The sequence below is a fragment of the Liolophura sinensis genome, chromosome 2, assembly GCF_032854445.1.
Source record: "Liolophura sinensis isolate JHLJ2023 chromosome 2, CUHK_Ljap_v2, whole genome shotgun sequence".
NCBI classification, from domain to species: domain Eukaryota; kingdom Metazoa; phylum Mollusca; class Polyplacophora; order Chitonida; family Chitonidae; genus Liolophura; species Liolophura sinensis.
This window is the reverse complement of record NC_088296.1, coordinates 5,765,167-5,780,222: the sequence shown is the minus strand read 5'-3', so window position 1 is coordinate 5,780,222 and position 15,056 is coordinate 5,765,167. Positions and strand designations below refer to the sequence as shown.

General features: G+C 39.7%; 1 protein-coding gene across 1 annotated transcript; it reads left to right on the top strand.

The window, feature by feature from the left end:
- The first annotated feature begins 1,355 nt into the window (after positions 1–1,355).
- On the top strand, positions 1,356–14,704 carry LOC135463057 (acid sphingomyelinase-like phosphodiesterase 3b). The gene is made up of 7 exons (XM_064740375.1): positions 1,356–1,370; positions 2,906–2,963; positions 7,518–7,716; positions 9,401–9,651; positions 9,911–10,083; positions 10,909–11,092; positions 12,011–14,704. The coding sequence occupies exons 1-7, from the start codon at positions 1,356–1,358 to the stop codon at positions 12,517–12,519; spliced, it is 1,389 nt and encodes a 462-aa protein (XP_064596445.1). The 3' UTR covers positions 12,520–14,704.
- The last annotated feature ends 352 nt before the right edge of the window (positions 14,705–15,056 follow it).

The following is a 15,056-nucleotide window of genomic DNA, read 5'->3' as shown; positions in this document are numbered from 1 at the left end:
ACACAACTTAATCTCTGCTGAAGACGCCAGCCATTTTGTTTTGTTACCAATGCAATAGCATTACTTTTTCTGACCACCATTGAACGTAATAACACATGTAGTACAAACAGAGGCATATCAAAATTCAAGTTTTCAGTGCACGCAGACGGCGTATTTTTTATTCCTCCCCACAAATGGCCGCCTTTGGTGGCACGGTGTTTTTTCACCCAATGGGAGTCCACCTATCACTCCACAGAGGTATTTCCTATCGAAGTCGTACCTTGCCTGTGAAGCCCTAGTGTCATTTGTAATTGGATCTTCATCTGACGGCCGATCCATGTGAAAGTAAACACACAGTCTGTGTGTTTGAGTATTGAAGTTCGCTGTCCAGTATGTACCTTAAGTCTGTATATACATACATAAATTAAAGTAATACGTTCTTATATATCCATACAAGTGTATACAAGTTGAAGTTTGTAAATAGTACGTCATTATCGCTGTTAGAAATGTTACTAAGGGTGTACATGCATACCTAAGTTAAAGTAGTACGTTCTGATATAATCACGTGAGAATATTTACACGCAAGATGAATTTTATTTTCTATGGTATGTGTACATATGTACCTCTTTTTTAAGCTCAGAGTTTATTTATTTATTTATTTCATCCGTGTATTACGCTGTCCTGAAGATTTGTTCACTGCTACGACTGCGATCAGCATTATGGTGGGAGGAAACCGGACAGAACCCGGCGGAAACCCACGACCATCCTCAGGTTGCTGGACGACCTTCCTACGTACGACCGGGGAGGAAGCCAGCATGCATTAATGTAAGACGTTCTTATATAACCATGCAAATAATCTATATATAAGTTTAATTTGCGTTTCTACAGGATATGTACATATACACATATCGGATAACGTATGCCCATTGTTCTATCATCTTTGTCAACATCTGGGTCAAAAATAAAAAGCCAGGGAAAACGTGTACATCGTCTCATCTAAAGGTCTGATGCACTCAACCCCTCTAAAGGGGTCTTATTTGCATAGGCAGATTGGGGCGCGGAGGGGAGGGTGAAAGGAAGGGTTTCGGTTGAGTGGGGAAGAGCTATGAATACATAGTAAACAAGAGGCGTTTACCTCTGGACTCGGCCTACAGAAGAAGCTGCTGGGAAGGTTGAGGGTGAATAGATGACCGTAGGCAAAGTAGGAGAGACTGGATTTGCCAAGGCAGCATTATTAGCTCGCCAGATTAGATTAACAGAGCGGGTACAGTGTGAGGGGTAAACAGGATTTAGAAGCAAACAGGAGATAGGTGAAGAACACAGGAGGCTACATCAGTTACACAGGCGAGTTCTCCTCTGCACCAACGAACGGAAACATGGCGACACGCACGGTGAGCATTTCTCAACATGCATTGAACTTAAATTTTTCTTAGATTTTTACCTGAAATCGAGTATTCAACAAAAGACGGGGAACTCTCCAGTTCCCCATCCACACAAATGTATAATATGTTTGTATTCAAAATATCAAAATATTAGCTCTACATGTTCATCACCGTTGTACTAAATCCCTACAGCGACATAGCCGTCACCATAATCAAAGGCACCAGCATCGAATTAACGCCCCCGTACGAGCGTGCAAATAAGAATAGAAGCTTCAACTGATGTGGCGCTGTCCGAAAGAATTAATTAAGATACGTACACCAATCTGCCCTGTTTGTCGCTGTCTGAGGGCGGTTTTGCCATGTTTTGTAGACGTACTAATAAGTGGAGTTTGTCTTCTGGGTAAAACTCGCGATAACCACAGGGTTTTGCGAATAGAGATATTACGCAGATCGCAGAAAAGACTTTCATGGCTGAGAATTATATCTTTCGCTTCTTATTTATTTTAACGGTTATTTAAATCTAACAACGTACTACAATATAACGGAAAAACCCGGGAACAGACACGAAAAAGAGAACGGCTTATTTTTCCGTTGATTAGTTCATAACGAGTGCGAGACTACTCGCGTCAAACTGAGAAATTCAGAGATAATTAAAAGCAAAGAAAACACGAACGTTAAGTATATCAGATGAAAGCCAATTAACTGTCCTAGAATAATGCTTTTGGAACTTTGGATTCTACCTCGACCTTTTCTGACCACACTTGGACCGGTGACGTCAAATTATATTTTTGCCAGTTAACAAGGTAAATGAGGTATTTCACGGAAAAAACATGAATCGTGACGTCACTGATGCCAGCTGGGTGTGTACAGAATCTAATGTTTTAAAACTATTTTAATCGGTTAAAAAAACATCCTATATTTTTTATTTATTTATTTGGTTGGTGATTTGACACTCAAGGATGTTTCATTTATACGACGACGGTCAGCATTATGATAGGAGTTCAACCGGGCAGAGCTCAGGGGTATCCCACGGCCATCCGCAAGTTTATAGCAGACCTTCATACGTACAATCGCATTGGAAGCCAGCATTCGTTGGACTTGAATTCCACAGCGATCGCACTCGTGAGAGGCTCCACTACACTAGTACCCTACCCACTAGTTCAGGGAATCCAACATTTTAAGATGTTGGTACTTATAATTTTGCAGCATTTGTTAGAGCAAAACCCTAACTGAGGTAAAGCCCTAACTGAGGTTACGTGCCAGCTATTTGCAAGACATCACACTGACGTCACTGCTCTGGTGTTTCTCTCTGTGCTGTGCGTTTTAATTATATTTAACATGTTTTATAACTTTTAACACTTACCAAACGTTGAGATTCCGGCATTTCTCATTGAATCACAAAACATTTTAATAAATTCTATTTTTTCATGATACAAAAAGAGAATAAAGAAGTGAATTCTGCTAACACGGTAACTATTTCAATATCTCTTCCGGTAAGTCGGGATATATCTTGTGATCACATACTGTCTTTTATCTCCTTTCAGGTACTGCACGAGTTGACGTTCCTCCTTGGATTATTATGTGTTGCAAAAGCCGACACAGGTAAGTAAAAAGGATGGGGTTACATGAACCCACTGATTTTTGTTAGTATTTATCTGCTAAATTTGTCAACATAAACTTCAAACATATACATCCCCTAACTTTCGCGTGTAGCACCACGTGATACATGCAGCTTGCTCTTTTCTCTAAAAGGTATAAAAAAAGTGATCCTAGCAGGACCACCATTTTAGCTGTTGTTGCTGGAAGTGAAGTTAAGGCATTTTGTTACCGTGTTTACTTCCAGAGGGATATGTAGTAACCCTGGGTTTAGAAGTTTCAAGTTCTGTACGAAAGAGACAGAGTTTGGGTGTATTCTAAATAGGAGCAAAGTAATATTCCAAAAATTCATAGTGTTTCACCAATTTATAAGGACCCTGTGGCAGTATTTTCTATTCAGTATTCCAGCAATCTTCCGAGGAAAATCCTGGAACCATGTAGTTTCACAAATTGCACATGCGCGTCATGACAACTCTCCTCATACAGAAGCCCGAACCTGCAGTTTACTACCTCTGCTGAAAGAGCCCACAAATCTGATACAGATGGTTTTATTTAACACAATCCAGAATGACCAATGGAAATGACCACACCATCGTAAGACGGTAAATCCAGGGGCCCACAAATCTGATACAGATGGTTTTATTTAACACAATCCAGAATGACCAATGGAAACGACCACACCATCGTAAGACGGTAAATCCTTTGTAAGTTGATGTTGTAAAGTTACAGTAATTTAACGAAATTGGAAAGTGAATATGAGCAAATCTGATACAGATGGTTTTATTTAACACAATCCAGAATGACCAATGGAAATGACCACACCATCGTAAGACGGTGAATCCAGGGGCCCACAAATCTGATACAGATGGTTTTATTTAACACAATCCAGAATGACCAATGGAAACGACCACACCATCGTAAGACGGTAAATCCTTTGTAAGTTGATGTTGTAAAGTTACTGTAACTTAACGAAATTGGAAAGTGAATATGAGCCGAATGAGCAAATTCGTTGACATAGATCGGATTTTCAGCATGGATCAATGCCTGGAGAAAGACATTTATATACCGGCCGTAAAACAATATGGACTTTGTGGGTAATAATTGCTCGACCAATTCCCAAAAACACGTATAACACAAGTCACCGAAGAACTAAGTATACAAAGTACGAAAATAGGGCAGAAACATGCAAACAGAAGCAGTCAACAGTTTTCAATGATGATGGACTGGTGCAAGGTGAAATCGGTTTTCAAATCGTGTACCATGTTATAGAATATAAGTTGTCGATAATAAAATATTTATCTTGCTGAAGTAGAGTGTCAGAGATTTTGGACGCTCTGTCCATATTTGCTTAGAACAGAATTGTTCCCATTGTAAAACTTAAAGAACTTAAAGTGAAGGCTTCTGATAGAATAACCTTGACACACTAGTGTTTGCAGTAGTAGCTTGTACCGTTGAATGTTATCGTGACAAAGCACACATGATTTATCAAATGGCACAATATTGGATTTGTAAACGAGCCCTTAGGTATATTTTTATTCAGGTGACCTACTGGTACAACTAAGACGTACAGAAAAAGCAGGGCAGCGACGACAGTGTGACAGCTGTCTTGTCAGTTTACCTCAGTTAGGTTTTTATTCTAACCGTTCATGTAAATGCATAAAGAGTAGCAAATTACACTCTAGCACCATGGCTTATGCAGAACTAGGTAAAAAAAACAACGCAGAGATGCTAATTGCAATTGCAATACCGAATACATGTATTCCACCTATCCAAATATGGTATATTAAACCAGTCCAAATATGGTAAACTTAACCAGTCCAAATATGGTATACCTAACCATTCCAAATATGGTAAACTTAACCAGTCCAAATATGGTATACCTAACCATTCCAAATATGGTATACTTAGCCAGTCCAAATATGGTATATTCTACCTGTCTACATATGGTATACTTAACCAGTCCAAATATGGTATACTTAACCAGTCCAAATATGATATACTTCATCAGTCCAAATATGGTGTACTTAACTTAACCAGTCCAAATATGGTATACTTAACCAGTCCAAATATGGTATACTTAACCAGTCCAAATATGGTATACTTCATCAGTCCAAATATGGTATATTTAACCAGTCCAAATATGATATACTAGGCTACTGCACGTATGTCATGTATGTGATACATGTAGTAAATAGATCCACAGATTGGATTCTTAGCTACCGTTATATCACTCCAAGCTCCGGTGGAGAAGTACTACCGTCATATCACTCCAAGCTCCGGTGGAGAAGTACTACCGTTATATCACTCCAAGCTCCGGTGGAGAAGTACTACCGTTATATCACTCCAAGCTCCGGTGGAGAAGTACTACCGTTATATCACTCCAAGCTCCGGTGGAGAAGTACTAATAAGAATATATCTTTAATGAGGTCATTGTGTTTCCGGCTGGGTGTGATGCTGGGGTAATTAAGCTATGTGTTGGTTGGATGAACATTACGTATCGTACACTAAAAGGAATCTCTGATATACTTTAATCAGTCCATATTACAAACGATCGAGTTGAAAAACCACCAGGAAGGGGTTTGGCTTATAGCTAATTCATTATATCAATTAAGAAATATTTTCATATATCTTTTTTTGTGTATATGTGTTTTTAATATAGTGGCGTTTGAGTACCGTTAATGATCGCGTAGCCAACTTAATATGCGCCAACGTTCATTTCGGTCAATTTGCTGCAGTTTTGGGCCTTTAATTTTTAGTTCTGATTTAGGGATGAAGGAAGATGTACCAAAGGAATTGTATATTTGACCTTTATGCAAAAGGTCTTTCTGAAACAACACTTCCTTTAAGGCTAAACCATACCTAATATTGTGTAGTATAATGGATGAGGAAATGGTGACGTGCGTCTTTTTTTCTTGGAAAGCTAAAGTGCGAGTTTAAATCCGGATTTGTCATTTCTCTGCAAACTCTTTTTTTCTGTCTTAAATGCATTTACAGTAATCCAAAATATTTAAATATCGTGTAGGAAGTAACGCATACATCATATGTATGTAAGAAGTGTTTTCATATTGTTGATATAGAGTCAGCTTTACCATGAAGACACTCCAGAACAATAGATAAAGCGGTTAACAGCACTGAAGTATGTATGTATTGATGCTTTGGGTGTTTTGTCGTATTTAGCAATGTTTCATTCGTACGACGGCGGCGATTGATTTGGTGTGTATACCTTTCCAGCAAAGTGCTGTCGCCTCTGAAGTGTCATGCTGAAGACATTAGGCATGTCACCCCGCCCTGTCACTGATACCGGGCCACCCAGTTCTGTATCCTTGCTCTAACCTCTCAGTGCTGAGCGCCAATCTAGGCAGCAAGAAGAAGTGCTTGCTATGACCCGACCTAGATCTCCTGACTTCGATAGCAATGAAGTGAAATTCCGACTAAAATTCAGGTCGTTTACGGTTTACCTATGACTGACAGCTGTCAGATATGCCGATGGCTTTCTGTCTGAGCAAAACCTTCTTAGCGCCTCTTCTGTTGGATAATATGTTTCAATTTGTTCTCCTTACAGCGCATGTGTCACTCTTGTGTCGTTGTGTCGTTGTTAGTTCAAGTCCGGCTCGTGCTGGCTTCCTTTCCGGCCGTACGCAAGAAGGCCTGCCAGCAACCTGGGGATGGTCTGCCTGGTTTCTCCCCAACTTCATACTGGCCGCAGTCGTATAAGTGAATTATTCCTGAGTACGGCGTAAAACACCAATCAAATAAATAATTAGAGACAGAGGTTCAGACATAACGTTTGTGTTTTCTGACAACAAATACTTCCTGCCTCATCACCGTGATACCCCCTGACCTTAGTGTTGTTCAAGATTTACTGGTGCTGGCAATGATGTACATACTCCTTACAGTGCGTGTTTCGTCCTTTACTTTAACTTTATTCCTCCAACCATAATGCTGGCCGCCGTCGCGTAAGTGAAATATTCTTGAACATGGCGTAAAACACCAATAAATAAATAAATAAACATCAGCTTTATATCACTGCCACCACTAGCATATATTGCACAGAAATTTGTAACAACGCCGAGGTCACAGAGGTGACGGTGATGAAACAGGAAGTGACATCAACACAAACGCTCTGTTTCAACCCAAGTTTCTCATAATACTTGATACAAATGTATTTTCTATAAATAAACTATATAAACTATACACAAGATGATTCCTCCTAACAGGTAAAACCATTTCATTGACGAATGCTGATTATAGTTTATATTTGTATTTAGGCAATGCCTACGTGCGTCGCGCAGGCTCCAAAGGTCAAGCTCGTCTATTGGTGGTAGTGATGTAAAATAAACATTGTATTTGCATTGTATTTATTTATGTATTTCATAGGTGTTTTACGCCGTCCTCAAGAATATTTCACCTTTAACACGGCGGCCAACATTGGTGGAAGAAAGGAAACCGGGCAGAGCCCGGTGGAAACCCACGACCATCCACAGGTTTCTGGTAGACCTTCCCACGTACGGGCATGTACTGTAAGGCAAATGATTTAATCTGTATGTTTCTATACACCAGGTCACTTCTGGCACGTCACCGATCACCACTTAGACTTTACCTTTGACGAGGATGCTGTGTCGTGTCACGACGACTTAACGCCGTCACAGCGCGGAAGGTTTGGCAACGGGCTGTGTGATGCGCCATGGAGGCTTATTAATTCCTCGGTTTACGCCATGAAGGAAATAGCGCCAAACGTGGACTTCATCATCTGGACAGGGTAGGCCTTATCCTTCAAATGTCCAACTCCCTCTTTAGGAAAATAAGGGAATTGTGCGACAGTCCAAGACGTATCAGATCTACCGTAAATGACCTAAACTTTCGCTGCAATTTTAGAGGTAAACAAATAATAAAATTGGTAAAATAATACTTTTGATGCTGACGTTTTAATATTTTTTTAGTCATATACCATCAACAATCGCAAACGTATGCATTATCAACCTGGAACGCTCATATTGGTTGACAGCTGGTGCACAAATCTGTTTCAACGCATAGATACTACCTTTCAGGCAAACCTCAAAACACTTCTCTATGATCAACAGACCTCTCCGACTGTCTTAACAGGAGTAAACTTTATCATGGACGAACTTTTAGGTCATTTATAGTATACTTATTTATGTCATTTATTTAACTTAACTGAAGTATTTGTCACCTATATGGGTGGAGGAAACCGGAGTGCCCGGGGTAAACCACCAGTCTCTGGCAAGCTAACGGTACGTGTGACGTAAAAATATGTACATTCTATTGATTGAAAACAAGAGGTCTTTAACGAGCGTCAACTTCCGCAAAACAGCTTCATTGACTGCTTATTGCCACCAAAGGATCCCGAACAATGTGAGCAGAGCAGATATGTCGGATATACGATATTATATGCTCCGTATGCGGCCGTGTTTATTTACTTATTTATTAATTTATTTATTTTATTTATTTGATTGTTATGGTTATGTATAGTCAAACTCATGTCACTCCGTTATTTGTATTAGGATACAAGGCTATACGATTAGGTGAATCTTGAACTGGGATCACACTATGTAAATTCGCACGATTCATGGTTATATCAGACATGTTTGTAACTGCTTTGAAATTTATACTGGTCCACGTGAGAGAACGAAACACGTTTAGCTTTCTTTCTGATTTTTAATATTGATTTACTCTGTTAATTGGTAGTGAAGGTCACACGCATTCGCCAAATATCGACAAACTTCCTGACTAAAAACCGCATCAAGTGTAGCGAAATGTGGATTCGAACCTTCAACGGCATTTTCTCAAAAGTAGCGATCCGTTTTGTACTTATGCAGATGTGGACTACAGATCAGCTCAAATAAGCTATTATTGTGTCACCACGATTTGTCAGGCATATCCAAATGCGTTCACGGGGTGCGATTTCTCGCATCCACTCGTCAAATTGGACAATAAGACGAAGACGAATAAGACTATTTTCTAAGTCGCGTTCAAACGATCCGTTTTTTGTGTGTGTAGAATGCTGTACATTATCATGAAACAGTGCATGTTGTATTTTCAATCAGAACGTTTGAACATGACTTAAACCTGTAGCCAATCCTAATGTTTTGTATTGTACTTAATCTAGGCATGTCTTTGCTGAATATGTTTACGTTGGAATTGTTGGTGCCGTTTGATAGTTGGATAACTAGAAAATTTATTTATTTATTTATTTATTTATTTACTTATTTGGTGTTTTATGCCGTGCTCAAGAATATTTCACTTATACGACGGCTGCCAGCATTATGGTGAGAGGAAACCGGGCAGAGCCCGGGGGAAACCCACGACCATCTGCAGGTTGCTGATAGAGCTCCCCACTTATGGCCGGAGAGGAAGCCAGCATGAGTTGGACTTGAACTCACAGCGATAGCATTGGTAATTAGAAAATATAAATTTGCTTGCAGAGACAACATCCTCCACACAACAAACGAGTCACGTGACCTCAGCACAGCCATCAACTTGAGTACCCTTGACAACATTACGCGACTCCTTAGAGACGTGTTTCCTGACGTCACAACGTACCCCGCTTTCGGTAACCATGACTACTTCCCAGATGCTCAGTTCCCGTCCCATGACAACGAAATGTATCAGCACATGGAGATCACGTGGGGCGTCTGGGTCAATGATTCGAATTTTAGAAGAACTTTCCGTAAAGGTAATGCAGCTGTCAAGTTTTCCTACAAGGAAACTACTAAGACTTGTTGGTTGTAACAGTTTATGCGTAGCGTTTAACTTTTAGTGGATGAAACCGTATGGAAAGTACAAGACCTCAACCGTTCCATGTCCATAGAGAGTGCTTATAATTGCCTCATATCATCGAGATATGACATCACTTGAAAACTAAGAATTCGTCAATAACTCCGTATTTCTTTCCTTCTTTGTTTGGTTATTTCTTTATTTATTTTGCTAATCAGGTGGTTACTACTCCAGTTTGATTCGACCTGGACTCAGGCTTATCTCGCTCAACACAAACCTTTACTACACCAGGAATCGCCTCGCTCTGAACTTCACGGACATGACAGATCCTGCGGGTCAGTTCAAGTGGCTGAACGACACCCTGGCGGCAGCGGTTAGAACCAAAGAGAAGGTAACTCTCAGCAGTCTTCTGATACATGTAGGCCTACTCAATCATCTTGTCGACAGCACAATTTCAGTAAATCCGCATTTTGGCAGTTTGCAAATAAGATCTCGGTTTTTCACAATCTCGTATTTCATTGATCCATTTAAGCATTTCCGTGGTTCAGAAGGCCCAGTGACAAGAATGCATGACTTGTTTTATTTAACTCAAGACTTGTAACTTTCTACTACATGCTCCCGCAAAAATTAAGAGATTATTGACATTTTTCTTTTGACATACTATTGGCGCATATACTAATGCTTGTTAAACAGACCGAGCATGTTCGTAGCATTGTTGTAGACACACTAGGCGGATTTTAACGTTGATCATGGTCATGTCACCTCGTAAATCATGTTTCACAAACAAAATGTCACATGTCCACACGACTTCGTGTTGTTTACTTGGTCAGCTCGGCCGACTCGATAGCCAAACCTCGATGAAAGACGGCACACTACAAGGACAAGAGTGAAATCGGTATTTTACCACTGGCATCTGACATGCGTGATACAAGAACTTCTGGAGCTGACAAAGATTGAAAAATTCACAAAATACGCCCGCACAGGACTCTAGTGAGGTTTTCCCGACTTCATTAATAGAAGAACTTTACCATATACGTATATAATTATATAAATATTAAGGATATTTCCACAAAAAAGATGTGGAAGCATAGGCCTACACATTTGTCTTACTGGCATTTCCAAAGGGTAATATATGCCTTCTAAATAAACACCTGGATAGTCAACCACTCCATCAACGAATCTGTCAGTCAGATATCTGTTTTTCCCCTCCCCTCAGGTTATTGTGATCGCCCACATCAGCCCCGGACTGAAGGGCTATGAAGGCTTCTTATGGATGTACGAGCCTTACAACGACTTGCTGAACAGAGTTATCTCCCGTTACACAGAATCCGGGGTCATCCGCGCCATGCACTTCGGCCATGATCATGACGACGAGTTCAAAATCTACTACGATAACAAAGGTGAGAACTCCCATTGTTGTACTACTGCAGAAAATTGTCAGACAAACAGATAATTCTTAGAAATCCACAAACAAACTATAACCAACAAACAGAAATTCCCAGTTGCCTGACACCACAGTCACTGGTCATTCAGACCTATGTATATCCCTTACATAGTTACGTTAGAAATACACTGCGCAGCCTTTCCGCAAGTAAAAAACTCTTTCAGTTCATTTGACTAACCTTCTTCTCAATTTGCAATCATTACTTCTGCATTGCCTAAACTAACCGTTGGGAAAGTGCCACGTTAACAAAACTTTGCAAATCAATTCTCTGTAGCATTTCTTTTGCTAAATCACCTGGGGTTATTCAGTTGCAAGAAAAAACTGGACAGTTTCTTACACTTAAAAACTTGACCGCCCTGGTATAAGTGAACTATTCTCGAGGAAGACAGGATGGATACAATACTTTTTTGACAATTTATTCACGATATGTGTTGTATTATATTAACTTGAATTACTTTATGTTACCCTGATGCCCTTATTTTTTAATAAATTTCAATATTTTTACAGATTTTTAGTATGATAGGTTTTTTCTTTTTCCTTTCTTTGTGTAGAATATTTCCGCATTTGAAATACTTCGTGAGGACGTCACAACCTAATGTGCATTCTGAAACCAGATGTAGGATATTTCTCATGTTTCTCACCTTGCCTCACTGTTCTGGAACCAGATGTAGGATATTTCTCATGTTTCTCACCTTGCCTCACTGTTCTGGAACCAGATGTAGGATATTTCTCATGTTTCTCACCTTGCCTCACTGTTCTGGAACCAGATGTAGGATATTTCTCATGTTTCTCACCTTGCCTCACTGTTCTGGAACCAGATGTAGTATATTTCTCATGTTTCTCACCTTGCCTCACTCTTCTCTGTTTACACCAGGTGTACCTCGCATCCCGGTCTTCATCGCTCCGTCCGTCACACCTTGGAGGTACAAAGACAGCCAGGGGGAACTGGGCCGTCCTCACAATCCGGGCATTCGATTAGTCAGCTACGACAGGTCCAACGGCCGCCATCTTGACATTAAGCAATACTACTTAGACCTCGAGAAAGCCAACAGAGACAGACATGCGCAATGGCAACTTCTGTACAAGGCCACTGAAATATACGACATTCCTGACGTCACTGCAGGTTCCCTCAGCAAGGCACGCAAGCGGATGCTTCATAGTTCCAAAAAGCACGTGCAGGACTACTACGAACGCATAACTTTGATGGCTGACGACAGCAAATGTGATGCTAAATGTCGATACTCCATTTACTGTGGCATGAGATATTTCGATATCCCAGGTTTCAACAAATGTTTACAGAAATACCCCTCTTTAGCTTTTAGACCAGTTTCTAGTTGCTTCAAATTAGTGGTTGCATTAGTGGTTCTTCTACAGTTATTTTGAGGTACCGATGGTGTCTTTCAAATGAGAAAATTTTAAGATGTTTTTTTAATGATTTGGTTCCAAGTAAAGCCCAAGGAAATGTTAAATTACATGGTGGCTCAAATATTAGGTACTTTTGCGTTATTACAGAATGACATGATTATCGGTTATTTTTCTCAAGAAGTAAAATGCAAAAGCTTTTCGTTAATCCCCCCCCCCCCCCCCCAGCATTGCACGTTAAGCGAATGTTTAAAAATAGCTCCCCCTCCCCCCCCCAAAAAAGAGAAAAAAATGAAAACTAAAAATTCTGCCAGAATGCTTAAATTAACTTCATATGTAAAGAAACACAGCTGATTACATGCGTATAAAAGGACTTACGGCTCGCTCGTGACAGGATCAGCCAAGAAGAGCCGTAAAAAAGAGCCCGATGACTTTGACAAGCAAGTCAATTGTAATTGGTGGTCATTTTGAACGGTGGAGTACACTGGCGAAAGAAAAGGTCTCACGAAGCACGAGGATGTCGCAAAAGTACTACTTGATAGTTGGATGCAAAGGTGTTGTTGTAGGCAGGGGTTCTTAAAGTTCGAACAGACACACGTTTCTGACATTTCGTTTAATGAGAAGATTATTCGTAACCTTTTCTCAATGCTGTTTAAAAAGTTGTACTCCGCAGAAATCTGTGTGTATCAATATTCGAAATTTTCCCACTTCGTCCACTGATCGAAAGTCAGTATCATAGGGAACATTCCGAACCCTGCGCCTATGCTTCGGGAGCTTCCGGTTGAACATTTATGAGGCAAAATTCTCCGCCCTCTTTGTGCTTAATTCGAATGACAGCAGGACTTCTCAGGGCTCGTACAAGCTACATACTCAATAAAAAAAAATTTATTTCAGCGAGAGTGATTTAGTTTATGAACGAACTTTAAAACTTCGCTAAGACTTCGCGCTCAGAATTTGTTTAAAAATCCAAATTTTGGGCGACCATGTTACTTTCACAACATACGATCTGAAGCCATTACAAGGCGGCGGAGGGGTCGGAATGGAAGGACCGTTTGTATCATATGCGAACAAAACCAATTTGGAGAAAGGAAAAAATCGCATAACTATTCCCAATGAAACCAACCGACACTGCACAATAAAGGATGTGCAAGTTGATTCCCAACACATAAACATGACGTAGATCTGCAACATATGAGAGCGGATAACTGTTGAAAACAAACATTTGCATACATAATCCAATAAGGCTTCATACATGAGCTGTAATTCTAACAGAACTTTTTGTTTTAATTTTATTACACCTTCTCACCACATCTGTTTATTTTACGAAACTATCTATATCCAAGTGTATATTTCCAATTCAATTTCACTGCCACTACAGGATGAAATCTTAAGAAAATTCATTCTTTCTCTATATTTCTCTAATACTGTTTTATCATTTTTAATTTGGAAATTTTAACTTAGAAAGATAAGGAGGAAGAAGTGCCATGGAAAGAAGCTACTTTCAAAAAATCAATATGTTAAATCTAACAGAAAGTCTGTTGTCTGAGTGATGGTAGAATGTATTTTGTTATCATAACATAATACTGTGTCATATTCAACATAATACCCTATCAGTCTAATATCTTTATGTTGAATTAATACAATGTGTGTATTACATTTAACAGAACAATCTGCTGCAATAACAGAATACATTCTAACATCACTCAGACAAAATATTTTTTGAGTGTAATCCACTTTCAAAAACCCATCTAAAATCCACTTCCTTTGCATCCGACTGGATTTTCTTGACAGAAAAGCAGTAAGGCTTATTGACGTTCAGGGGTTTTGGCGTTATCGCAACCTTGGGCGAGATAAGCTATGGGCTCTCGCTAACTAAACTACGTGATTTTGCAGTAGCTGTTAATTGTTCGTTAAACCGACAGAGCTGACTTTGCAAGGCGTTTATTCAGTCTAGAAACTACCGTAAAATCACGCCTTTTAGCCGCGTTAGTTTGCGAGAGCGGCCATTTTCGTCTTGCCCAGTTCTACAAAAGCTCACAAGGCTCCTAGCTGAAATGCCGATCCGTCTTATTGGGCAGTTATGGAAATCAAATGCTTGTTGTAGATGTTATACCATGCACAGTCCGAGCACTAATAATTACTTCGTCATCAGATATGTACTGTACTTTGCTTTGTTTAGTTTATACCAGCATTAAAGTATAATAGCCGGTGAATTTTTGTAACGATGTCTCCTTTTCATTAAATTAACTATTTTTAAAAATGATGTTCCATTAGCTATTCTCTTTTCTGGCCTGCTTTTTGGCAACTATTTTATTGACTGATTAAATTATTAGATTGTTGTTACGCTATATACCCAAAGAATTTTTCACTTGTGTACGATGGCGGTCAGTTTTATAGGTGAAAGGAACCGGAGGGCCCGAAATAAACCACTAACCTTTGGCACGTTATTGACGAACGTGTGACTAACAGGCTTGCATACCATATTCAATCTAATGAGATACGTACGGTACTGGTATGAATTGAACGTAGAGATTGCGTCGAACGTTTGTTGCCTGTCA